General features: G+C 47.6%; 1 protein-coding gene across 1 annotated transcript; it reads right to left on the bottom strand.

The window, feature by feature from the left end:
* Positions 1-1,076: 1,076 nt before the first annotated feature.
* Calb2 (calbindin 2) lies at positions 1,077-27,149 on the bottom strand. The gene is made up of 11 exons (XM_042700907.1): positions 27,056-27,149; positions 16,968-17,044; positions 14,586-14,675; positions 13,042-13,122; positions 8,228-8,284; positions 7,657-7,734; positions 7,150-7,205; positions 6,850-6,889; positions 6,625-6,678; positions 5,164-5,235; positions 1,077-1,193 (listed from the first exon to the last, which is right to left on the bottom strand). Exons 1-11 carry the CDS (start codon positions 27,147-27,149, stop codon positions 1,077-1,079), a joined length of 816 nt encoding a protein of 271 aa, XP_042556841.1.

The following is a 27,149-nucleotide window of genomic DNA, read 5'->3' as shown; positions in this document are numbered from 1 at the left end:
CTCCTGGTTGGAGGTGTCTCCTCTTTGATGGAAATCATCTACTTTTACCTTTGCCACACCCTCATTGAGCCCCCATGACAAAAAGAGAATGGTTAGACTATGGTCTCAGTCTGCTGGATTCATATCCTGGTTCTCTGCCACCAGACTTGGGGTTATCACTCAGCCTTTGTAATCTTTTGTTGCTTTGACTATAGCAGGGAGACAACTGTATATGATCTCCAGGTCACCTTTTTGGCATAACACCTGGACTTATCAAGCCCTCAATGAATGGGTAATGGCTATTGTAATCTGAGAGATAGAAACAAGCATGGAACAAAGAAGTGACTCAGGTTGGTGTAGAGACGGGCAAAAGAAATGACTGAAATCCACAGAGTTTGGGGCCCTATACCCAAACTAATTGATCACAGTCCCCTCCTCCACCTCACATGAGACCAGGCTCTCCCCCAGTGAAGGAGAGAAGCCTTCCCCCTTTGACAAGAACTAGGTGACTTTCCACGGCAGAGTGTTTCCACTTTATTGTCTGTAAACTCTTCTTTGGTAAACAAGAAGACAGGAAACCCAAAGAGAAAAGGAGCACACGAGTAAAGAAGGCAAGAAGAGGGCCAGTGCCCTCCACAGCAGGAACTCTGACAACAGCTACACCATGAGCAAGATGGTGGGTGGAACCTGGAAAGTTGGGGTGGGTAGCGGCCAGGAGGAAAGGCAGGAGGCAGCAGGAGGAAAGAGGCCACTCTGTTGGACATAAAAGCCTAAATCATACAGCAAATGCACACATGCACCACAGCAAAGAGAACTAGGGAAGCTGTACCCACACCCCCCCCCCCCCCACCATTCATGCAGTTGGTGACCATTGCGGGCAGAGCCCTATGTCTGGTCAGGGTTGGGCTGGAGCTGACTCACAAGAGTCCCACCCATTACCCATTCGCCATCCCGCCTTCCTGTTTGCAAGCTGAGATGTGCAGGTTGCCGGGGTGGGGCAAGGGTGCTCACGATCTATCTCTGGTCTGGGGAGAAGTGACAGGGAGCAAGGGAAGGGTTTTGGGGAAGGTGGAGAAGCAGCTCCCCCGGCCCTTTCTTTACATGGGGGGCTCACTGCAGAGCACAATCTCCAGGTCCTTCCGGTAGAGCTTTCCCGCCTCAGCCAAGGACATGACGCTCTTTCTGTAGTTGGTAAGCTGCTGGATGTTCATTTCCTGGGAGATGGAAGGAGAGGGTGAGAGCAGGCTCAGCAATGGCTCCACCCAAGGGAGCCCTTCCACACATCACACACATCCATCCGGGAACCTTCCTCTCCACTCGTCCCAGGGTAAGTGGCTTAGAGGGAATTTGGAATCCTATAGATTTCAGGTTAAAACCCTCTTTCAAGTGCGGGCTGCATTGCTTTAGGGAATGCAGTCAACTGCTTCACCTAGAAAAGGGATAAACGAATAGTACCTTCTACATGGAGGTGTTAGGATGGAGTGAGGGAATAGATACAAACACTTAGTATAACACTCATGCTCAGCAATTCCCAGTAGGGGGACCAGTGTACCCACAGTTGTTAACTATGCAATATTTAACTTGTCTTTATTCTTCTGTCTTATTGGGGCTCCCCTTATTTGGGTGATGGATATCAGGAGAGTTCCCTGGTCTTGGCTCCAAGTATACTGGATCAAAATTCCCTACACCACCTCCATTAAAAAAAAAAATTTGTTTCCTTGAATATAAAACTCACCAGCCTGCTTGCTTGCTTGCTTGCTTTTTTCTTTCTTTCTCTCTTTCTCTCTCTCTTTCTTTCCCTCCCTCCCTCCCTCCCTCCCCCCTCCCTCCCTCCCTCCCTCCCTCCCTTCCTTCCTTCCTTCCTTCCTTCCTTCCTTCCTTCCTTCCTGGTCTTGGGGCCTGGGAGCTGTCCCTGAACCTCTTTGTGCTTAAGGCTAGCACTCTACTACTTGAGCCACAGTGCCACTTCCAGCTTTTTCTGAGTAGTTTATTGGAGATAAGAGTCTCATGGACTTTTCCTGCCCAGGCTGACTTCAACCCACAATCCTCAAATCTCAGTCTCCTTAGTAGCTAGGACTACAGATTTGAGCCACCAGTGCCTGGCACCAGCCTACTTCTCGCTCAGCCATTGGCTGCTAATGTCTGCAAAAGCCTCCGAGACACATGATCCATGAACAGAAGCCCACAATCCTTATAGATGGAGACCAAGATGAAACAGAATACCCACGCTGATAGGCCTTATATTAAATATTTGCTTTGGATGCAAAAAGCCAATGAGCCTGAAATCTAGCAAAATCAACAGTGGAAAATTGCCTCTCCTTCACATCTTCCTCTACTTCACTCCTTTCCCTTCCTCCTGCCACCTTCTTCTCTTTCTCTTCTCTTTAACCTTTTACATTAAAATCACTAGATGATACTTTGAAAAGCCCTCCCCTTCCAGGTCGGGGAGTCACGATCTCCATTCTGCTAATGAACGAAGATGAAGATACAACAAAAGTTGGGTCAATTCAGTATAAATATCCTTAGTCCCTTATCCCTGAACCCTACCTAAGTGTTTTTTTTTTGGGGGGGGGTCTGGTTGTGGGGCCTGAACTCTGGGCCTGGGCACTGTCCCTCAGCTCTTCAGCTCAAGGCTAGCGCTCTACCACTTGAGCCACAGCACCACTTCCGGCTTTTTTCTTTTTGCTTATGTGGTGCTGAGGAATCGAACCCAGGGCCTCAGGCATGCAAGGCAAGCGCTCTACTACTGAGCCACCTTCCCAGCCCCCCTACCTAAGTGTTTAGGGTCATCTGTCCTCAGTCACCTCTTAGTCCTCAAATATCAGTCATGTTCTTTGCTTTTTAGAGACATCTCTTCATGTTATGGCTTTCTGGTGACTGCCCAAACCAAGAGTGCTTGAAAGCATCTCTGACCTGGACGGGGAATGGGAGGTGCTTCTATTGAAACGTTTCTGGAAGTGCCATTTAATTTGTAACATTGGAGTGTGGCTGAGTTATCTGCCACTCACTTAAAAGCCAAAGATGGGGCCCTCAAACGAGAAAATTGAAGTGCAGGGGTGAAGTGCACCAGGGAGAGTTCCCAAGGTTTGCCTAAAACATCAAAAGGTTTTAGCAAGTTGCCATGGCTAAGAGATATCGTTAGCCAGGTTCCAGAGCTTCCAGCATTTGCCCACTCAGAAACCTTATCACCATCTACCCACTTCAAAATGGAAGTGCACCTGCTATGTGGGCTCATCAAAAGTGGCCTTTCCTTCCCCGCTCAGGTGCTGGTATTCAGTGCTGTAGTGAGTGTTCTCTACCAATTCATTCCCCTCATCTCCAGGTGCCAAACTGGGGTATGGTACAGGTGGAAGGCACCCAGATACAGCTATATTAGTAACATCTTGTTCTTGAACCTGCAAACTTGCTTCCAAATCTCAACACCTCACACCTCTTTGCCATTGTTTCTATATCTGGAGTCCACCTGTCCTGCTCATGTGTTATCCTTCATGTCCATCAAGAAAGACTCTCTTGAGTTGAAGACCAGGCTATTCATTGTCACTCAGAGATTTTTTTTTTGGCCGGAATTAAACTCAGTGCCTCATGCTTGCTAGACAAGTACCATTTGAGCCATACCCTAGTTCTTTTGCTTTTAGTTTGTTTTTCAGATAGGGTCTCTTGCTTTTGTCCAGAGCAACCTTTGATCAAAATCCTTCTACTTCTCCCTCTTTGAGACCACAATCATATGCCACCAAATTGAGCCTTATTGAGATTTAATGCGCACCTTTAGAATCTATCAATCTTAGATGTCTGGCAGAGCCCTATAAAGATGAAGTGTGCTTCATTAATGCAATTAAATGAAAGTTATGTTTTCCACTCAGATAAGCATCCCTTTGGACACTTATGCACATAAATAATTTTGTACTTGGACATAGTGTTAGGAAGAAGTTTGCTGAATTCCAATACCTGGTGAAGGCTCCCTTCTTCCTGGGAAGTATTTGATTCTTTATCCCTTATTTGCTGTCTCTTTCCAAAAGCACTTGTAGGTAACATAAAAAATAAATGCGGGGTGAAATAAATGAAGGGTGCTATTCAGGATGAAGATGAAAGTCTCGGAGAGCATTTGCAAAGAGAGACAGATAGACTCAGAGGCTGCAGTGATTTTTTTTTGTCCCTTGAAATTGAGCCTTAAATTTAGCTCTTGCTTGGCAGCCTAGGCAGTTAGACAGCTCAAGGAATTATAGCGCTTTCACCATCTAATTAAAGAAAGAAGCAAGACCATTTGCTCCATGAAAGACATTTTCCAGGATGTGAAGAAAGACAGTGGAAAAGGCTGTCTGCTGGCTATTGTTCTACCTGAATCTTCACATCCTGGGCGCCCGAGGACAGCCCATGCAGAGTCCCTGGGGGAAGCCCAAGAGGCAACACCATGCAAAAGAATGGAAACCACTTCTTCCTCTTTTCTTGGAGAGGGCCAAACCTTCAATGGGTCCTAAATGATCAATTCAGAAGAACCTTCACCTCCTGTCGGGCCCTGCCTTACAACATGTCTCTTTGTGTTAAAAAATCTTCATAGGCGATTGCCCTTTGTTGACACCATCATCTCCTCATGGCAATGTCAGTCACCCAACCCACAGATGCAACTGGAATACCCATCGGCAAGGAATGGTGGACACAATGGGGCTAATATGTACAGGCACAATTATTCAGATCTATAAAGGAAGGCAATTCTAACATGCGACAACACAGATGAGCCTGGAGGGCATTAGTCTCAGTGAAAGAAGCCAGAAATTAGAGAGTTCTCCTCTATGTGGTACCTAGTAAGAAATTCACAGAGGCGGAAAGTAGAACGGTTGCCAGGAGACTGGAGAGGAGGATGGGCTGTTTGCATTTAATGGGTATGGAGCCTGAGTTTCTCAAGATTAAAAGTGTTCTGGAGATGGATGGAAGGGATGATCGCACAACAGGATGGATATATTTGATATGGTTGAACTACATACTTAAAATGGTTAAGATGGCAAACTTTGTTATGTCTATTTTTATTTACCCCGATTCTATTAAAAGTCAACAATCAAACTAGATATAAACAAAAATCAAGAATCTTCCATTGCCTTACTATGGAAGATCAGGAAAGAGCAAAACGAGGCAAGATGCTCTGAGCACCGCCCCCAGCTCTGGGTACCTCCCCCTTGTTCCCTTGCTCACCTTCTTGTTCTTCTCATACAAATCCTTCAGAAGGGCATCCAGCTCATTCTCATCGATGTAGCCGCTTCCATCCTGCGGGTGGCAGCAGAGAGTCAGCTCAGAGCTCTGAGACCCAGGCCCCAGTTATCTGACTGAGGCCTGATTTGTTTCCCCCCACCATCACAGAGCGTCCGTGGTCAAATCTCTCTCATGTTTTCTACAAAAGGTTTTGTCTGTGTAATTCTGTGTAATGTGTCAATTCTGTCTTTCCCAGTTAGTGCAGGAATGAAGTCTCTCAGTATAAACTCTTGGTAGCTTTCCCTGTGGTCTTTCTTCCTCCCTCCTTCCCTTCCTCCTTCCCTCCCTCCCTCCCTCCCTCCCTCCCTCTCTCTCTCTCTCTCTCTCTCTCTCTCTCTCTCTTTCTTTCTGCTTGCTTTCCTTCTCTTCCTTCCTTCCTTTCTTCTTTCTTTCTTTCTTTCTTTCTTTCTTTCTTTCTTTCTTTCTTTCTTTCTCTTGCTTGCTTGCTTTCTGTCTGCCTTCCTTCCTTCCTTCCTTGCTTGCTTCCTTTTGTCAGTTATGTGACTCTGCGCTGTCCCTGAACTCTTCAGCTCAAGGCTAGCACTCTACCACTTGAGCCACAGTGCCACTTGTGGTTTTCTGGTGGTTTGTTGGAGATAAGAGTCTCACAGATCTTCCTGCCCAGGCTGGCTTCGAACCATGATCCTCAAAGCTCAGTTTCCTGAACAGCTAGGATAACAGGAGTGAGCCACAAACACCTGGCGTGTGGTATTTCTTATTTACATTGAAAATATAAATGTGGTTCCAGGGGACAACAGTTAACTCCTTGTATCCAGGGGATGCTTCAAGTCAACCTCCAATCCTTTGATTGTAAAGAAGACCAGGAAAGTCACAGGGCCAGGGGACAGTTAGGGGAGGAGTGGCTGTAGCAAAGAGGTCATCTCCCTGTCCTAGGAAAACAACTGGCTATCATATAACATCATGACCTGGAGCCAGAATGACCCACTCCTGCTCTAAGCATTGCTAACTGTCTTGCATAAATACTTTCTGCTGTGGTTTTTTTTTTTTTTTTTTGGTGCCAATCCTGGAGCTTGAACTCAGGGCCTTTCTGTGCTCAAGGCTAGCACCTACCACTTGAGCCACAGCGCCACTTCCGGCTTTTTCTGCTGATGTGTTCCTGAGGAATCAAACCCAAGGCTTCATGCATGCTAGGCAAGCACTCTATCACTAAGCCACCTTCCCAGCCCTCTGCTGTGCTTTTAAGAAACCAAATGCTTGGGCTTGATAGACCAAGGATCAAGAATGACATTTGTCTTTTCAGAAAATGCTATAGAAAGAAACCACATGGCCCAGAGGCCCCCCTCTGGAAATCAGACCTCTTCTTACAGATATTATTGAGCATTCTGGCCAGGGCCTCTCTATATTGGGGGCCCTACTCCCCCCTCCCACTCTGTTCCCTCTTACCTTGTCATAAAATGTGAAGATGGCGTTGAACTCCTCCGAGGTCAGCTTCATGCCCTGTAACAAAAGCCCAGGATTGTGAGTGTTATCTGAATGTATGAGAGTGAGTGTGTAAGCAAGTGTGTGTGTCTGTGTATGCGTGTTGGATCAGCGCTAAGGAAAAGCTTTGAAGCTCAGAGAGATGAGGGGAAGGGAAGAAGCCAGGAAAAAACAAAATGGCTCTTTTACCTGAAATTTCAGCAGAAAGTTTTCCTGAACAGGCAAGAGCCTGGAAAGAAACCATTAGAGCAGAGATTAGTAGACAGGGCATAGGCAATGGACACACCATTAGGAGGTACAGAGGTAGCATCTGTGGCTATGGAAACAGGTTCTGATCACTTTATAATCAGGAGTTGGTAGGGAGCTGAGAAGAGGGGGAGATGGACAAAGTGATATGTTGATGTTTCCAATTCTACAGCTGCTCTCAGTGATGGGTGACAGCAGCACAGAAAGTTGTTCAAAGCAACACCAAGGAGGGAAGGTCCTCACCTGGACATCTCTGAGAGGCCCAATTTGCCATCCCCGTTCAAGTCAAACATCCGGAGCTGGTGGGAACAGAAAGGCGTACTGAGGTTATTTGCTCTGACCTTTCACGTGGGGCCTTTAACTTGCCATTTCCTTTCACTGGGGAGGAGAGGAGGGAGGAGGCTGGAGTGTGCTCAGGCCTTCACTGAGGTTTCCTGGCAATCAGGGACCAGCATGGTCTAAATCAGTCATGGGAGACACAATGGAGACTCTTGGGGATGGGAGGGGCGTGACTAATGTGTAGCAGCTAGCATCGAGGGTCCATCCTCTCCCAGAGCTGAGGAGTTGCCATGGAAACAGATGCCCTCCACTCTCAAACTGTCCCAGGAGTCACCCCCATGGGCACTCTGAGGTATGTGAGGCCTACTGCCAGGCCTCACTTGACAAGGCCTGGTAATTAGGATAGATGAATCTCAGTGGCTTTGAGACCCAAGTCCCGTGCCGTGGGAGGAGGGCGCTTCTGTCACTCACTATGGTTTGGGTGTATTCCTGGAGCTTGGGTTCATCATATGGCCGGTTGGCCTTCTTCAGCAGGTCTGACAGGAAGCCCTGGAACATGAAAGGCCTGGTCAGAGCTCCAGTCATTCATAAGATCCCTCATCATTGTTCAGTCAAGATGGTTTCCCGAGGTCTACCAGTTGTTATATAGTGTATGTCCCACGTGCTTCCTCCATGTCTTAGCACTTGTGGAGGGACCCTGGAGCTCCTGGGTACAACTCTGCCCACAGAATAGGTGATAAAGACTGGTTCACCCTTCAGAGCCCAGGGCTCAGCCAGTGTCCAGGAACCGTGGGTTGTCTAGAGAGATTGGTGGTGTTCGGTAATCTGTCTTGGGCTCTTGGGTGGAGAGGGGGTGGACTTTGGCTTAACATCCCTGACCTCACAAGGCTTCTCTGAGCAAATCCAACAATTCTGTGCCAGGCTTGGGCACTGCGAAGCAGACTGTATATCCCTGCTCCTCTGCCCATGTCTTACTCCTCCCTAGGTCTCCTACACCCATTGCAACGGTCATGCTCTCTGTCCTTCCCGAGGCCCAACCTACCTTGAGCTCATTGGCCTCGATGTAACCACTCCGGTCTGTGTCATACTTCCGCCAGGCCTGCAATGGGAATATCAACCCATTCACAAAGACATCTCAAGACCTACACATCTCCCTTCCAATTCTCCTTAATGAACCAGCCAGGCTCTTGGTATTCAAGAGCATTGCAGTGGGGAAGGGGGGATAAGGGCAAGGAGATGGTCCAGTCCCTGTAATGTTCTGGAGGAAGAGATGGACAGTCTCTTAGTTAAGGTCACACAAAAAGGGAGGAAAAGTGCTTTGACAAGGTCTCCCACTCTAACACGGTGTAGGTCTTGGTCCTTTTGTGGATCACCTTAAAACTACAGTCTACACTTTCTAAAGAACTAACCTGAAAGTCTCCACCAGGACTAGAACAAACATCTGGTGGGTTATATTTTTGTTTGGGGTATAGGGTATCTTTTTATTGCTTTGCAAGTGTCTCATACTAAGTGGAGGCTAGAGATTGGAGAGCATTCTCTAACAGGGACAGGAACAGACTTGCTTCCTTTCCTATATCATAATGCCTTTTAGTCATGTCTCATGATGAAACAGAATGGGAAAAAGCAATCACTTATTTTAGACTATCTCTGAACCTTTATTCAACATTCTCCCTCTCTGCACTACATGGTTCAAGGAAGGTTGATCTCCAGAAGGAGGGTGGGCATGTGATCTATGCCTGGCCAATCAGATGCCACCCTGATCCCATCCCATAGTGGTTCTGAGCTGAGCCCTAATTATTTGGTCATGTATTGGATCCCTGTAGGAAACCCAGGCCCAGCCTGTTGGCCATGGTAACTGTGTCCTTGACAAAGAGAGACAGTCTCATCAGGTGACAGGATCTGACCATTGTGAAGATGTCCCATCTTCCAGCCCAAGTCAGGTCTTCAGAGGGACACAGCCCAGTTGGTATCCTGACCATACATTCTGGCCCAGAACCATCCAGCTGAGATATCCCCAAATTTTCAGTCATAGAAACTCTAAGATTAAAAAAAAAGTAGTTGATTGCTTTAGGCTGCTAAATGTTGGGGATAATTTGTTATAGAGTCATAAGTAATGAAAACAATGTCCTAAGAACACACCTCCTGTATTCCAGTGCTCAGAGACCCAGCCTGTAACCAAAAGCCATCTGGCAGAAATGAGGAATCAGGAAGGGGCCTATGCTGCCCAGAGTTCCCCCTCCTCCTAAATCTTTGGACTATTCTGGTGTCTAATAGTTCTTAGATTTTTCTTTCAAGTTTTGTTCCCTTGACTTTTTTCCCCTTCACATCCCCTAGCTGCAAATCATACCCTTGAACTCCAACTATACTTGGTTTCCTGAGAGTCAGAATCACCAATCCTTCTAAATTTTATCTCCTGCCCAGACTGTTAAGAGTTTATGGCTAATTTAGAGTCTTTCTTTTATATCATCTACCAGGGTAGTAGAGTTTTCATGATATATTAGTGCTTAGGTTCAGAGATTTTTGGTATGGATTTTTGTTGTTGTTGTTCATCGTGGGGTTTGAACTCTGGGCCTGGATGCTGTCTCTGAGCTCTTCAGCTCAAGGCTAGCATTCCATCACTTGAGCCACAGCACCAATTCTGGTTTTCAGGTGGTAAATTGGAGATAAGAGTCTCAAGGACTTCCCTGCCCTGGCTGGCTTTGAACTGTGATCCTCAGATATCAGCCTCTTGAGTAGCTAGGATTACAGGCATGAGCCACCGGCACCTCTGGTGCCTGCATTGGAATTTTTTTTTTTTGAGAGAGAAGCATCTCGAGTGTAGCTCAAGCTGGCCTTAAACTCTTAATCCTCTTGCTTCAGTCTCCTGCAATTCCTGCTGGCATTATAGGCTGCACTATCTACCACATCAAACTTTAGTCCTGATTTTAAACTTACGAGACATGAGCAAATCCTAGTGGACTTGCTATAGACAACTTGGGGAGATGGTTCCCCAGTTCTTCCACAGAGCAAGGCATCCAGAGGCTGCTCTTCTAGATCCTGTGGCAGATCTTCCCTCCTTCAGTTCACCCCGTACCCCATGCTGGCTGTGGACTCCCTGGCTGGACTCTTTTTTCCCTCCAGTACTCTGAGCTCATCTATCAGTGTCCTTATTCTCTTTGCATTCAAGGAACCAAGTTCAAGAGACCCTGGCTTTGTAGAATCTCAAAGAAGTCCTGAGGCTTCCCTAAAATTAGACATTACATTTTGTGCTGAGCAGTAGGACAGAGTTGTCCCAGAGCACAAGCCTTTCAGGGCTCCTGAGGGGCCATTTCATGTTTCTGCCTGATAAAAATGGAATGAATGGCCAACTCCAGGAGGAGGAATTAGTGCAGGAGGGTGAGCTCTCAGCAAATGTAGGGGCCAGGGGGTGTCTGCTTTGCAGTTATGCCAGGCTTTGGAAGAATAAAAGCATGAGTGTGGAATCATTTTAACCACAAAGAAAGAAGTGGCTAATAATTTAGAGAGAAAGAGGGACAGATGGAGACAGAGAGAGAAAGAGAAAGGAAGATGGTGATGAATTTTGCTCTCCATTAGGGACCTCTACCATATGAAAGCTATCATCTTAATTCCCAGAACAGGATGGAGTAGAAGCCAATCATTTTCTGACTTCTAATCATGAAAGAAGTTATCAGGAACAATGCTCATTTTCCTTCCTTCCTTCCTTCCTTCCTTCCTTCCTTCCTTCCTTCCTTCCTTCCTTCCTTCCTTCCTTCCTTCCTTCCTTCCTTCCTTCCTTCCTTTTGGAAGTGCTGAGTTTGAACTCAGAGCTTTGTGCTTTTTAAAGCATCCACTTGAACCATGCCTGTAGCCATTTTTCGCAGTAGTTATTTATTTCTCATGTTTGTGCCCAGGCGAGTCTGGACCATGATCCCCCTATTAATGCTTCCTTTATAGATGAGACTCAGCTTTATTGACTATGATGAGGTTTCTGATTTCAGATTCTGGAGTAGCTGGGATTACAGGTACATGTCACATCATACCTGGCCCTACTTTCTCTTTTTCCTTTTCTTTGGTTTCTCCCTCGCTTTTTCAGTGTTGGGGATAGAAGCATGCTAGGCAAGTACTCTATCTCTGAGCTCTACCCAAGCCCCATACTCCCTTTCCTATAGACAGAAAAAAAACATATTCTCAAAAGCAACACCTGGCAAATTTTTTTAAATATGCTGGACTTTTCCCCTTCAGATAGGCAAGAGAATTTAGGACAGAATCCAGAATGCCAACCATCAGTTTACGGAATCTTTCCATCTCTAAAAAGCTGGGAAAGTTCTGTAAAGCACCATAAAATTAAACTCCTCTCTGATGCTTAGGCAAGTTGTAGTTTAAAAAAATGACTGACAAAAAATATACCCTAAGAACTGGGTCTCTCTAGCTGACTTTCTGCCTGTGTGTGTTTCTGGGCAGGCCGGCCCATGGTTCTAGAAGGTGAATCATGGGGAGGGCATATGGCAGTCGGGACTGGATTTAACCCAGTGAATGACAACTGAAGTCACATTAATGTCCAGTGTGTGTCAGAACAGGCAATTTGCGTGACAAGTACACATTGCTTTTCATGCTGAGAAATACCCTTGGAAGAGCTCTGGTGCGAACTCAGGAAAGAAGCAAGAAATACTTGATAGTTTGCTAAAAATCAGGATTAGTAATTGAACTGGCCAAACCATATGGAATTTCCTCTTTTATGGCATGGAAAAATAGTTCAATCTCTGTCATTTTACATGATTTTAATGTATTGGTTGATTTAAGAGACATCTGAGTTTGGATATTCAAAATTTGGATGTAAGAATTTCTATTGCAAACTGGGTGATACTCTTGTTTTTACTCTCTTTTCCTTCCTTCCTTCCTTTCTTCCTTCCTTCCTTCCTTCTTTCTTCCCTTCCTCCCTTTCTCCCTCCCCTTCTTTCTTTCTTTCTTTCTTTCTCTCTCTCTCTCTCTTTCTTTCTTTCTTTCTTTCTTTCTTTCTTTCTTTCTTTCTTTCTTTCTTTCTTTCTTTCTTTCTTTCTTTCTTTCTTTCTTGTCTGTCTGTCTTTCTCGGTTGTGAGGCTTGAGCTCAGGGCCTGGCACTGTCTCTGAACTCTTTTGCTTTCAAAGCTAGTGCTCTACCACTTTGAGCCACAGTGCCACTTCTGGTTTTCTGGTGGTTAATTGGAGATAAGAGTCTCATGGACTTTCCTGCCCAGGCTGGCTTTGAACCTTCTCAGCCTTCTGTGTTGCTAGGATTACAGGTGTGAGCCATCAGTGCCTGGCTGATACTCCATTTTATATGAGGAAAACACTGGAGCCCAGTTTGCAGCCAGTCTACAAGTTTAAGATCAAACCTGGGAGATACTAGAAGCTGTAATTCTCCCTTGACTCTCCCAGCTTTAGTACATATATACATCTTTGGCACTGGGGACATCCTAGTGCCAAACTGAATGAATTAGGTCCTTCCCTCTGCAAATGCTGGCCACAAAGTCTCCACTGGGGAGCTGCATGCCACACACACACACACACACACACACACACACACACACACATACACCCTCTCCCAGTCAACCTTGGCCCACACTTACTTTCCATCTTGATCCTCATACTTTAGTATGTGAATGCTACCTGGGGATCTTAAAATGTTCCTTCTGATTTAGTGGAGCAGGGTCTTTGACTTTCTGACAAGAACCTGGATGACGCCTTTGATACTAGGCTATGGCCCACACCTCGAGTAGCTGAGCTCTGGGCAGTGTAGCATCTCCTGGGATTATCCCCAGGCATTACGGTGGGCCTTTCTAAACACAGGAGGAAGGAGGGAACCCTTGCGCAGAGAGAAGGCAGTGTCTGGGGCCTCACCTCCATGAACTCAGCACTGGAGCCCACGTGCTGCCTGAAGCACAGCAGGAAGTTCTCTTCAGTCGGCAGGATCTGCGCCAGCTGAGGGAACACAGAACAATGCTAGCGTTAAGGCTCCTCAGAAGCAGATCTGACTTTCCCATAGGAAGCTAGAAGGTGGTCAGTGGAGAGCCTCACGGGAGTCGCCATTTGCTCCATTTTGCTTCCTTCCTGGAGACCAAGGAAGGAGGGGAGGCGGGTCTGAGAAATGATTGCGAGGGGCCCTAAGCCTTAACGCAGGGACAGCTGGACAGACAGAAGGGTAATTCATTCGAAACAAAAGCACTCAGACTTCAAAAGAATACTTAGCCGATGAGCCCATATACATGAAATCAAACTGCCAACCAATCTGGGTAGATGGGAGAGAAGGCATCCCAGGCAGGAGGCGGCTTCGGGGAGTGAGGGAATGGCCGTATCAGGTTGCGGTAGTGATTTCATGGTCAAAAATCTAAACTCACAGATTTTTTCACTATGGAAAATGGATGTTACTTAAGACCTCAACCATTGAATTCTTAGAAAAATACCAACATGGTCAGACAGCGAGCACTGCTTTGTGCCCACACACCTGAGCTTTGGGCCTTCTTCAGCTCCCAGAATCCTTGGGCAGGTTAATTAAGTTAGCTAAGTTAAGTTAGTTAATTAGCTAAGTGTGATAATCTCCTCCCCCTTGCCAGAGATTGGCTTATGGGTAGACATGTGACCTATTTTGGCCAATAAAATGCGAAGGAAGGAAAGCTGAGGGATCTGAGCCTCCAGCAGCATCTAAGACAATATTCCCTGGCAGGAGCTTTCTTTTTTTTATTTTTATTTTTTTGGTCTGGTCGTGGGGCCTGAACTCTGGGCCTGGGCGCTGTCCCTCAGCTCTTCAGCTCAAGGCTAGCACTCTACCACTTGAGCCACAGCGCCACTTCCGGCTTTTTTTTCTTTTTGCTTATGTGGTGCTGAGGAATCGAACCCAGGGCATCAGGCATGCAAGGCAAGCGCTCTACCACTGAGCCACCTTCCCAGCCCCCTGGCAGGAACTTTAATCCAAGTGCCAACACTGTCATTTCTGACCCCTTGACGGTGGGTGGCATACTAATAACCAGAGTGACACAGATTGATTGTGTGACGCTATGTGTTTGAGTATATGATTGTAGATGTGTGTATATGGTTATAGGTGTATGTATGTAAGCATGTGTAAATTAAATGTGATATATATACATATATATATGCAGACACACATATATGTAAATGTGTATACTTGCTCATCAGCCTTCATCCTCCCTACTGCCTTGAGCTAGGCTCCTCACACAAGCTGCAACATCTAGGGGCATTTGAAGTCTCCATCCCTATCCTAGGTTGTTGTTGTTTCCTATTTTCTTGGATGACACAGAGAAAGAGCTCCACCTGCTCTCTTGGGTCAACCTAAGCCCTGGCAATGGAGCTCTCCTCGTTAGGTCACAGCAAGATGCATGCGCAGGGCAGAGGCACAGGACAGACAAGCCTTCCACACAAACCCTCACCTCTGCCATCTCGATTTTTCCATCGGAGTTCTTGTCATACTTCTGCATGAACTCCTTCATCTTCTCCCCAAAGTTGTCGCTCTTTGACATCTGTGAACAGGGAAAGGGGGGGATGATTTTTGCTGCCACATCCTGGGGGAGCCTGAATCTCAGGGTAGCAGTGTCAGGAATTGTTTTGTTTCCTGGACGCAAATACTTCAATACTGGAGACAGTGCTTGGAGAGATCAGGACTCATTCGTCTTTTTCCTCGTCAGGATACATCCCAATCAAATGATCTCTTCTTCAAAGCTCAGTCATGTATTTTCCAAAGGGAGTTGGAACACATGAACATGTTCCATACCATGCAATATGCTCCTCTCTTTGCCTCTGACATGGATTAAACCATAACCCTATCAAAAGAGTTTAGACTTATTTCTATTACTCAGATATGAAAACTGAGTCCTCAGCACTACTGAAATACATTTCACAAACCCCAAACAAATCTAGTGTTCCCAAATAGGTTCTCAGTACTCTACCATAGCAAGGTGAATTGTTTATTTTCTTCCTTAAAGATAAACTACCAATTCCACAACAGTTCTTATTCTGATTTTATGCTATCCTTTGGACAACCCAGTGCTAATTAGCAACTCTTCAGGATGTAGACCATGAGATGAGATGAATAGCCAAGGGAAATGCTATTAATTCAGAGGGTTTTTTCTGAATCTTTTCTACAACCCTTTATTTTTGCTTCCAAATTGGTCTCCATTTGCCAGTCCTTATGTGCTAGTCAGTATTTTCATTTACAAATGTGTACAGTACAAGGATTTCTCACAAAATCAACCTGTTAGGTCAACCTGTTAGAGTTTTTACTATGGGCCCCTGTGAAGTGAGTGCCCCCTCCCTCTGACATACAAATGGGGTCCAAACTGAAGTGGCTTCTCTTGAGATCACTCAATTAAATACAGTCAGAAATGGTACTCCTACTTCCGGCTTCCAAGGTCAGTGTCCTTTCTACCATATAATACTTCTTCATAAAACCTGGAGGACACCCAATGGGACTGTTGAGCACAGAAATCAGCCCGGTACCATCCGAGGAAAGGAATGACTAAGAGAAGGACTGTGGGATTTGAGGAGATACTTCATTAGAGCACATTCCTCTGCTGGCTCATGAGCTCAGAATCTGCTTTGAAGCCCTGATTTTGGTAATATAGGGTCTTCTATCCCAGTAATGAGGCTCATGGAGTGAACTGTTGATAAACAAACCCATGAATCACTCGACACTCATAAGCCTGCAGCTTTGACCTCCGTCTCACCAGGATACTCTGCTGAGCTTTGAACCAGGAGTTCATGGATGATTCATGACTCATCTCGTGAGCTGCTCTCTGAAGAGTTGCTAATTAGCAATAGATTGTCCAAAGTGCATGAAGCAGGGGAGGACAGAGGGATTCTTAAGGGACCTGAAAAGAGGGTCATGTTGGAGAGAGTGGGCTCCATACATTCCAGAACTGGACATAGGAACCACAATAGACTAGATCTATCACCTTAGCTTTATAATACACTACACATCTCCTCAGGAAGACTCTAGGAAACTGTAGGGTTTCCTGTGCCTGTCAGTCAGGTTGGAACCAGAGGCAGCAGCATCCTATCATTATGCTCTGGGATGTGGTCTGGAATTACTCCAGATACCTCTAACACAAGGTTAGTCAGGCCCGCCTGGGGTTCAGAGATCCCTTCACAGCAACGCTTGCTTTTCTTCCAGGTATCTGCTAGGGATCCAGCCTTTGTTGATGGAGTGTAGCGGCTCTCTCCTGGGTCCTACCCCAGGGGACATTGGGTAATGTCTTGAGATAGCTTTATTGTCATGACCCGAAGAGGAGGTGCTCTTGGCATCTCATGGGCAGATCGAGGGATGCTGCTAGACATCATGTGATGCACGGGACAAGTTGACAGAACAAAAATCTACTTGGCTCCAAATGTCCCTAGTGCCAAGGCTGAGACACTTGGGTTTAGAGGTCTAGTGAGCTTTGAATCTTGAGTTTTTAATCCTCCAAAGCATTTTAGGGAGGCCATGGAGTCTGTCTCTAGAAGAAATGGTATTTATTCTGTACATGCATACATAGATACATGGTTGTTTTGGCTGAGGGTAGGGAGCAAGTTCATGACCCCTGGTACTCAACATGGTTTCCTCTCAATCTCGGACACCTGAAGATATTGAGATAAAAGTGCTCTTAAAGACATTCTAATTTTTCTTTTTATCCTTAAAAATAAATTTTAAAAACCCTCTTAAGTGTCAAGACCAGAGCTCCTCCAGTTCTGCTGGGTGGCAGCATAATGGGGTTGCTCAAAATCATATTGGTCATGTGACAGAAAACTTCCCCACAAATGGGAGTGGCCAGGCTTACCATGCCGGAACCTTTTCTTGCCTTCTCCAGCTCTTGGAAAAAGTTTTCTAGCTCTTTACCTTCAATGTACCCATTTCCTGTAAAGAGAGGTTTAAAAGGAAAGAATTAACCACAGAGCTTAATGATACACCACGAACAGGGGTTGAAAACCCCTCCCCTACTTTCCCTTCCCTACTCTCCCCTCCCCTCCTGGAGAACTCATAGGTGTCTCAGTCAGTAGCAGTGCTAAGATCCTTGCAAGGGTACTTGCATGTGGAGACCCAAGATTAACAACAGGTATCTTTGGGACATCCAACCAGCTTTCAGGGAATGCCAGAGGAATTAACATCTAGCTGAGCTGGCAGAGGTGGGCAGCAGCTGGAGCCTTGTGGCTTCTGTCCTTAGCACCGTGGCTAGCTATCAATGCTGAGGGTCCATAGGTGATAGTCGTTGGCCCCAGGACTGTCAGTGGGTGGCAGGCTCTGGTTAGATCAGAAGTTGGGAGACTGGGGTTGGAAAGTTGAAGAGTTCTCCCAGATTCCACGTTTGCCTGGGTCTTCAGAATGGGACCTTCTTTGAAATAGGGTCATTGAGGATGACATTAGTTACAACAAAGCCATATTGGCTCATGGTGGGCCCTAAATCCGGGGACATGAGTCTTCATAAGAAGGCCCTGTGAGCACAGACACAGGGAAGACGACCCTGTGAAGACACAGGCAGAGACTGTTGTGATGCAGCTACGAGCCCATGAATGCTGTGGATTCTAGAAGCCTCTAGAAGCTGAAAGGGAGAAAGACATGAAAAAGGAAATCTCCCTCACAGCCTCTAGCTAGAACCAAAACCATGACTTTAACCATCTACCCTGCAGAACAGAGAGAGAGCGAGCACAGGTTTCTGTGGTATTAAGTCACCCAGTGCGTGGTACTTTGTTACAGCACTTCTAGGAAACAAACACAGAAATACACAGAGAAGGGAAGTCATTTAACCCATCTCATCTACAATTAGTGGAATTTTGTAGGTCAATCACATAGCCCATTGTGAATGTACCATAACTGTTGCTTGAGTTCAAGTGCATGTGCAAGAGGGTGAAGTATAATGATCAGAATCAGGTCCCAAGGTTGAATCATGATTTGCTAGAAGATCATAGGAGGAATGAAAGTCTCTGTAGGTTCTGATACCTCCAGCCTCATAGCCCAGACACCAAAGCTGAGCTGAGTCTCTAGCCAAGCTCACTGGCATTTGGGGGAGGAAATCAGACATGCCTCAGGCTTTACTGCACACTGAAATTTCCTTGGGATTTTTGTGCCAGTCTTGGGGCTTGAACTCTTGGCCTGGGTATTGTTCCTGAACTTTCAAGGTTAGCACTCTACTGCTTGAACTGCTTGTTCCAGTTTTTGCTTTTTTTTTTTTTTGGTGGTTAATTTGAGATAAGAGTCTCATGGACTTTCCTGCCTGGGCTGGCTTGGAACTGTGATCCTCACATCTCAGCCTCCTGAGTAGCTACCAGAAGCCACCAGTGCCAGACTTCCTTGGGATTTGGTTTTTTTTTAATATGGTTATCTGGCTCCTACATTCTGATGTAACTGGGTTGGGGAATGATGAGCCTCTGGCGCCATGCTAGGAATCCTTTCTTTCCCCGTGTCCCAGCAAAAAGATGCAATGTGGCTCAGTTCAACCAGTTTCTTGATCCTGACTGGAGCAATAGTTCCACTCAGCATGGATCTCAGGGAGTGATAACAGTGTGGTGGAGATGGACCTGTTTCCCAAGGGCGAAGGAATGGCTCACAGGGGCGAGGATCTAGATGGCTAAAGGCAGAGGGTGAGACATGGACGTGGGGCACTCCCCGCTGCTAGGGTAATAAGGTCTTCCCCATTTTGGGTTCTCTCAAGGCCAGTGCCACCCATCATCCAGGAGGTGCCATCATGAAAAGTTGGGGGCACAGGAGGGGTTAGTGGACATCTCAGGCACAAGGGGGGATGCTTCTTTTCTATCCATAGTCATTTGCATATCAATAACATCATTGCTTGGTCCGTACACAATGCTCCATAGAGGCAGACGAAAGAGCATGAGCGCCTATCTCATCACAGGCTAGATAATTTGTCGGGTGTTACCTGGCCTGCAGACTGGATGGTCCCTGCCCTGGTTAGGGCTTTAGCACTGAGTATGTGGCTTGGGTTTTCTGTGACTCTCTTACAGGCAGGTAGAGTGACAAAAGCCACCAAGAAAAATCTCATAAGAATGGACATCAATAAGAGTGTGGTTACCATAGTAACCGTCACTCCTTTCCTTCTTGTCAAACCATAGCCAGTGAACGTTAAAGAGTGGGGGCCAGACCCCCACAGCCTTTCCCAGCCCAGGCCTGCTTCCATTCTCACCATCAGATGCCTCCGTTTCCCCCAGCTTTAAGGGAGACAGAGCTTCTTCACTACTGATATGACCACAGGCATTTGAAAAGCTTTGACCGAAAGATGATGCTTTACACCATTAAGGGATGTGTGTGTGTGTGTGTGTGTGTGTGTGCAAATATTCGAAGGGTTGAGCAGGTAAGAGGTACCTGAGAAGGTGGTGTCATTCTACCAGCAGCTGTGGGCTGATGAGTAACCAAGGTTCTCTGATGGGCATAACTACTTATGCCCTCTTGGCACCCTAGTTATTGTAAGACCCATACAATGGAGTGGTTTTGAAAGCGTCCTGGAGAAGGTAAAATCTCACGTCAATGGAAGATGTCATTTCCATATTGTCTCCACTTTTAAAAGTCCCATCTGACTTGCACTGTGGTGTAAGCGTGTCTCCAACTTTAAGGTGTGTGATAACAATCACCCAACCAAAGCTGCTAAGTTGGTGACTATAGACCACCGCATAAGGACTGGTCTGTCGACTAGCAATAGCATGGTGTCCTGGGAGCTTTTTAGAAATGCAGAATTCTAGTCCCTCCCTACCTATCCCCTTCCTGCCCTACCTGCCAGCCTTCCAGATCTGACTCTCTGGGTATAGTGCCCACTGATATGTTTTTATTACATGTCTTAGGCTCCTAGGTGATTCTTTTTTGGGGGTAAGGGAAGTGGGTGGTGTTGGGTCATCACTGGTTTGAATCCAGGGCCTCACATTTATGAAGCAGAGACTCTGCCATGTGAGCCATGTCCCCAATCTGTTTTTTAAATTCAGTTATTTATCAGATGGCAGTGTCACATCTCAACGCTCTTACCTTTGCTTCCCACATAGCTGGGACCACAGACACGTGCCAGCACACCCGGCTTGTTTATTGACATGACAGTCCTCTTTTTCTTTTTTGCCCAGGCTAGTCTTGAACCATGACCCTCCTGATCTCTGCCTCCCAAGTATCTGGGATTGCAGGTGTACACAGCCTGGCTGCAGGTGATTTTCTGGCATGCTAACATCTGACACACACTGATTTGATGGTACTCAAATTGTGGCGTGAGCCAGCATCACTGGTGTCCTTTGGAATCTGTTAGTCGTGCAAATCCTCAGGCCTCCCCCAGGACCTGCGGGATCTCTTTAGAAGCATGGCCCAGAGACCTTGTGCTTTAACACTGCCCACACCCGACACCCCTGCTCACCCCTGAGAGCCGGTGCCCTGGGTGTTGCACCAGGTCCTTATTTCCAGATCTCCAGTGTGTGTGGAACTCCACAGCGCGGTGCTCAGGGAAAGGCAGGGGGAGGGAGGGAGCGGGGGATGTGAGCATAGTTTCTGTCTGGAGTTGAAACTTGTTGCAAGCCCTGCCCTGATATTTATATCATTTTTACCCAGTAGGCCTCCTTCCCAAAGAGCTTTCCACTTCTTACCCACCTGATCTTCATGAATCTGCCTGGCAAAGAATGTGGCAGTACGAACTCATCTTAGAGAGGAGGACAGGATGGAGACTCTGTCATAAGGCTGATTCCTTCTAGGGACAATCCCTCTGTCCACATCTGTATTTGGATCTCACTCTCTCTCATTCTGTCTCTTGTCTGTCTGTCTGTCTGTCTGTCCGTCTGTCTCTTACACACACACACACACACACACACACACACACACACACACACACACACCCCTTCCCTCCCAGTGGCTCCTGGTGTGGGTTGTGGTGAGATGGTAAGCCCCAGATCCACAGTCCCCGGATGAATGTTTGGACCCTTGAATTTCAATCTGTTCCTGGGCTGTGCTGTTCCTTCTGGAACAGGGCTCTGGAGTTGGGCAGGGCCCCCTGAACCCATGGACAGCTGGTAGCCTAACTCTGGGCTGATTCCCAGGCATGAAGAGGCCAGAAGGACGAGGCAGATTGGATGAGAGGGGGGATCGCAGAGAGCCAAAGAGGAGGAGACAAGGCCTGAGCAGAGCTGGAGGCCCCAGATGGGGCCGGCTGAGCCCAGGAGGACATCTGATGCAATCCGCCAGGAGGGACGCCAGCCGGGCCAGGCAGGCTGGAGGCCCCGTTCTTGAAGAGCCTCCTGCCCGCTCTATTAATTCTGGCTCTCTGGGCTTTGGGAAAGATTTCCCTGAAGGGGTCTCCTTGAGGCCCCGAAGCTTCCCTAGGGCCTCAGCTTGTAAAGTCCCGCACGTCTGAAGAAAAGAATAAACATGATGAACAGGGCGGGCACTGTGCTCTAGGGAAGTATTTCTTAGGATGATAGGAACACTGCATTTACTCTTCCTGACAAACGTCATCTTAGGTGGAAGGAAACAAACGCTCAAGGTTGTACAGAAAAGTCCATTTCTGATGGAAGCAGACATACCTGTTTACTGGGAGATGCATTTCATTTGTGAGAATCATGCTCCCCCTGGGTCCCCCAGCTCCTTGCCTGCCTCCCTGGGAGAACCCCAGCTCTTCATGGCCTCCCTGCTTCCCTTCTTCTGCTGGTGCAATCATAGTCTGAGAGCCGAGGCGATGGGCACTCAGAGGGTACCAGGGCAGAGCTGGCACATCGAGTGTGAACGCTCCACACCAGAGACAGAGTGCTTGTTAGTGTCACAGCTGAGGGGTGCCGTGGAGCGTGGGGCATGTATTCCCAAGGGCTTCCCTAGGTGGGCAGGTGGCTCTTTCAAATAGCCTTCAACCCTGCCCCCTCTCCCCACCTCCCCTGAGATGTCTACGGACTCCTCAGAGATTTGCTAACAGGTTTAGATGAAAATCATCTATAGACAACTGTCACCTTGGTCCCTTATACCACCCCTCGCCCTCCCATCCCTGAATGGAATGAGCCTAGACCCAGTAGTGTTGTTGTTGTTGTTTTAAATATATAAGCCCAGTGGCTAGCTTAGGAATAACACTGTTTTATTAACACAATGTTAATACCGTACAATGGCTTATGTCTGTGATGTATCATTGTGCAGCAGTTCATGTGTTTTACTTTCCCATGAGTCTTCATTAAGCTCTCTCTAATGCCGGCTACCCAAGCCTGTCCCTACCTCTGCGGAGCGCCATTGCTCTCCATTGCCTCCTCCTCCCCCCCAGCCCCACCCTCTACCCCCAGGGACAGAAAGTTAGCAGTGGTTAGTACTCAGGGAGGGAGCGAGTTCCCTGGGGCACCCAGTGCTGGCCAGGAACGGGTTTGGAGACTTTCTGTGAGAACCATTGGGTTTAGGAGGAGAAGATGAGACTGGACAGAGCCCTTCCCGGCCCTATGTGGTCCTTCTTGTTTTCTTTCCATATCCTCAGCTGCAGGAGAACTGAAGTCCACCCAGGTATAAGAAACAGGACCAGTTTCTGTGAGGGATAGGGAGGTCTCAAAACCTCACCAGAGCCATTTTGGAGCTGGACAAATCTCACAAAAGACTATACCTAGAGTTAGGGGGCTATACCTAGAAATAAGGGTATATTCTTTTTTTGGTGATGGGGGGGTACAGGGAAGATCTCCATAAACATTTTCTTTTTACATCTTGATTGTTCTGTTGTCTGCACGATAATACATGCTCCTGTAAAATTTGCAAGCACTACAGTATATCCATTTAGAAAGTAAAAGAAAACGTCCTTTTATTTTTACCTTCCACATCAGCTGCAGTGGAAGCTCTACCTTCTTCTTAGCCATTGTATAATAGTCCACCGCAGAGAACACACCCTCTCCCAAATTCAATGTTTAGTATTTCACCTACATCTCCACAAAACTTTCTGTACATGGGTGAGAGTTTAGCCAGGTAGAGCAGAAGCTCAGGAGGAGTGAGATTCCTCCTTTAGTCCAATGGACATCTGCTTGCCTCTAGGAGAAGATTCCTTTTCTCCCTATATTCCTATTGCTCCCAAAGGGTGGCCCAAACTAAAATGTTTCTCGTCTGAGCCACAGCATGGCTCCTCACAAGCCACCAGTGGCTCGGGATGTCTGTGAACTCGGGCAGTGAACTCTGACCTGTGTGCCTCTCCCGCGCCTGGATCTTGCAGAGTTAGAAAGTTCCTGACAAGCCAGGTGCCAATGGCTCACGCTTGTAATCCTAGCTACACAGGAGGCTGAGATCTGTGAATCATGGTTCAAAGCCAGCCTGGGCAGGAAAGCCCAGGAGATTCTTATCTCTAATGAGCTACCAAAAAAGCCCAAAGTGGAGGTGTGGCTCACTATGGTAAAACACCAGCCTTGAGAGAGAGAGAGAGAAACAAATGTAAGGGGCAGCACCCAGGCCTTGAGTTCAAGCCGGGGTAACTGGCACACAAAAGATAACTGACCAAAAGATAACCAGGAAACAGTTGAGCAATGGCTGGAGACATTGTCATTCAGAGGAGGGAGGTGATGTGTGGAGTCCCAACCACCATCCATGCATAGAATAGCTCAGCTGCTACATTCCTGACCCCTGGTGTAGCCTTTGAGTGACAACTCCAAAACCCTCCTAGTTCCTGCCCAGAGTAGCCAATGGGGAAGAGTTGGGAGACCTGGTCCCTGAGCCCCTCCTGCTTCACTGTGTGATCTTCTGAAAAGAAGATGGCCTCTCTGAGTCCTAATTCTTCACTCTCCAACCCCTGCTCTTCCTTTTCTCCCTCACAAGGCGAGTGTGACTCTTGACAACAACCTCTGGGCAAAGGCACTAAGATGGCGTCTCCTCTTCCTTGGTAATGAGCTGAGTAAGAACCTCACCTCTTGCTGGGGTCCAGCCTTTTCCCTCTGGTCTCCTTGTCTTTGTTTACTAAGAGAATACAGGAGGGCAGGGTGGCAGCTCCCTCCTGCTGGTGGCATGGTTAATACTGGGTTCTGTAGCTCACTCCAGGGACCTGGTGAGCTGTGGAGGAGACTCCCCCCAGCGGTGTTTAAGGTGGTGAGCAAGGCACTTTAGAGTTGGGAAGAAAGCCTAAGTTGCTAACAGGAGCCAGAGCTGGTGAGAGAGAGGTCCAGATGGAGCCAGGCCAGCTGACTTAGGTGGCGAGGCATTGGGCTCAAGATGTTTAGGAGGGGAGGGCTGGGAGGGGGGAAATGTACTCCAGACTCTTTAACAGTATAGTTTGGCTGAGTATACATTTTCTAGATCATTTTTCTTTCATCTCTCACTTTTTTATTTTTGGTATGTGCAGGTCTTGCAGCTTGAACTCAGGGCCTGGGTGTTGCCCCTGAGCTTTATTTGCTCACGGCTAGCATTCTACCACAGCTCCACTTTCAGCTTTTTGGTAGTTTATTGGAGATAAGAGTCTAATGGACTTTTCTGCCCAGGCTTGGCTTCAAACTGCAATTCTCAGATCTCAGCCTCCTGAGTAGCTAGGATTACAGGCGTGAGCCACTGGCATCTGGCTCTTCTTTGACATTTTAGTTCCCTTTGCCTTCCTTCTCCTTAGATCTCCTTAGGGTGGGACTCTTTTGAGGCTATGTCCCAAGAGGTCAATTAAGCCAGAAGTGAGTTGAGGTCCCCTTTTACCTAGGAGCTGGAGTGAGTGGTCCTTCAAATCCCATGGTAGCTTAGCTATGCTCCAGCCAAGCTCAGGATCCCTTGTGGGGATAAAAGAACCTACCTGAAGCCAGGCACTGGTGACTGGCTGTGAGATCTGAGGAGCATGGTTCAAAGCCAGCCCAGGCAGGAAAGGCCATGAGACTCTTATCTCCAATTAACCACCAAAATGTGGGAAATGGAGCTGCGACCCAAGTGGTAGAGTGCTAGTCTTGAGCAAAAATATGCTCAGGGATAGTGTCCAAGCCCTGAGTTCAAGCCCCAGGGCCTGTACACACCCAGGAAAAGGAACTCTGTCAGCTGTAAGGCTGGGTTGGGAGCTGTTCTACGGGCAGAGGGGAGGGAGACTTATATGTCAACCTAAAATAAATAAATCAATGAAATCCCTTCTTGTGACCTCAGCAGGTACCTAGAAACCTGAGTGCAGGCTAAGCACTGGTCAGTCCCACCACGAACTCACTCTGTGTCTTTCTCCTCATCGATCCAGGGGGGACTCTCTCTCCCAGCCTCTCAGATGGTGTGACTATCTTGAAAAGTGTGTCTTAGACAATCTGCAAGTGTAAGGATGTGCATGATCATCCAGAGAGTTATTGCTTGTTCCTTGTGAGTCTAGGAGGGGTGGGGGGAAAGTTGAACTGGAGTTGTGTGTTTATAGCTGACTCATCTAGCAGGAGGCCAGCGCTATAACCTTGGCCACTTGGTAACTTTCCTTGAATCATGCAAGTCTCTGGTGCAGATAAACTGGCAGGCGCATCCTTAGGGAATGCCATCCTCATAGAGCCCTTTCTGCCAAGGGACTTGGGCAACATGAGCTGAGGCTTGGAAATACAACCCATTCTTACCCCCATTGTTTGGTTTGAACCACCTACCCACCTCCTTGATAGACTGTAACTCATAGACACACCATGATCCTACCCCTGGATGTCTAGAGACCCATCTCTGCCCTTCCAGTTTTCCCAGCTATCCCCAAAGAAACACAACTTCACCCACGACCATCCCTAGACATTAACCCTTGTCTCCCCACAGCACTCTGGGCAGAGGATGTCTGTCTAGCCCTCTCCACACCCCCTAAGATGGGATAGGGAAGAGGGAAGAGCAGATCTTGAGCCAGCTGTCACCAGAAAATTTCTGTTTCCCATCCTTCAGGCTCTCCACCCCAGGACAAACACCCTGAGCCATCATCCTGTCAAGAGACAGGAGGTGTCCACTTTAATCAGGCCCTTGGAGGGGGAAATCACTTATTATTATTATTTTTTGGGTGGGGGAAGAATGTAATGGAAAAAGTCTCCAGCAATTCAGCAACCTTTCTGGGAAAAGGGATGAAGGGAGTTCCTTTGTGCCTGAATCAGACTGCCACCGATACCCCGGGTTTCTCAGCTCTGGAAGCTACTTCCAAAGGCTTTTCAGTCTAGCCTTGATTTTTTTGGCAGCTGTCCATGTCCAGACCACCCAAAGCAAAGACATAGACCCATGTAGCTTCCCCCTTCTCCCATCCAGGAAAGGAGCTCTCGTGGCCGCAAAGCACCCAGGATCATCACTATGAAGGAACGGGTTGGGAACTGGCACCCCAGGGCTCCCTCCACACCCACTGCTCCTGTGGTTGCCCGTGGGGTTGGCAAGTAGCTGAGCCCCGGGAGTGTTAGGAATCCCAAATGCCAGTCTTCATTCCTGCTCCTGGCCAACCGAGGTGGAGAGGCCAAGGGTTTTCCTTCGGGATCTCCTGCTTGCCCCAGCTCCCAGAATAGGCTAGGAGCTATGGTGGCACCCCAGAATGGGGGAACAAGAGGGCAGACACGAGTGGGCTTCTAACACCTGTGGCTGCAGCAGCCACCTTGTATGTGTCAACCTAAGGTACCTTTCTCTTCAAGAAGTACCTTGAAGAGAAAGGTGTGTGTGTTGGGGGGGGGGGGGAGGAGGAGCAAGGGGAGCCACGAGGGGTCTTTCTCCTTCCAAGCCCCTCCTGGCAAAGTCCACCCGGCCCAGAATGAGGACGCAAAGGCGGGTGGGCTATGGCACCCTATACCGGGGAAGAAAAGTTACTGATAGTTGTCATCAAAGCAGCCGGATGTCTTCCCAAACTCAGAACCCCAAGCCCAGCAGGCTCTGCGTCCCGAAATACCCGCTCCTGATGGGCAAAGGGACCCAGCCCACACTGCCCCCCGTGCCCCCTGCCTCTCCGCCCCAGGTCTCCTAGGGACCTCGTGGGGTGGGGTGAGGGGGAGGACCCAGAAGTTGGGAAGCTTTACTGACCGTCTGCATCAAAGTGCTTCCAGATTTCCAGGAACTGAGACGCCGTCAGCTCGGCCAGGTGCAGGTAAGGGGGCTGCTGCTGCGGGCCAGCCAT

The sequence above is a fragment of the Dipodomys spectabilis genome, unplaced genomic scaffold, assembly GCF_019054845.1.
Source record: "Dipodomys spectabilis isolate Male_0828 unplaced genomic scaffold, ASM1905484v1 ptg000273l, whole genome shotgun sequence".
Taxonomy (NCBI): domain Eukaryota; kingdom Metazoa; phylum Chordata; class Mammalia; order Rodentia; family Heteromyidae; genus Dipodomys; species Dipodomys spectabilis.
This window is presented reverse-complemented; position numbering and strand designations above follow the sequence as displayed.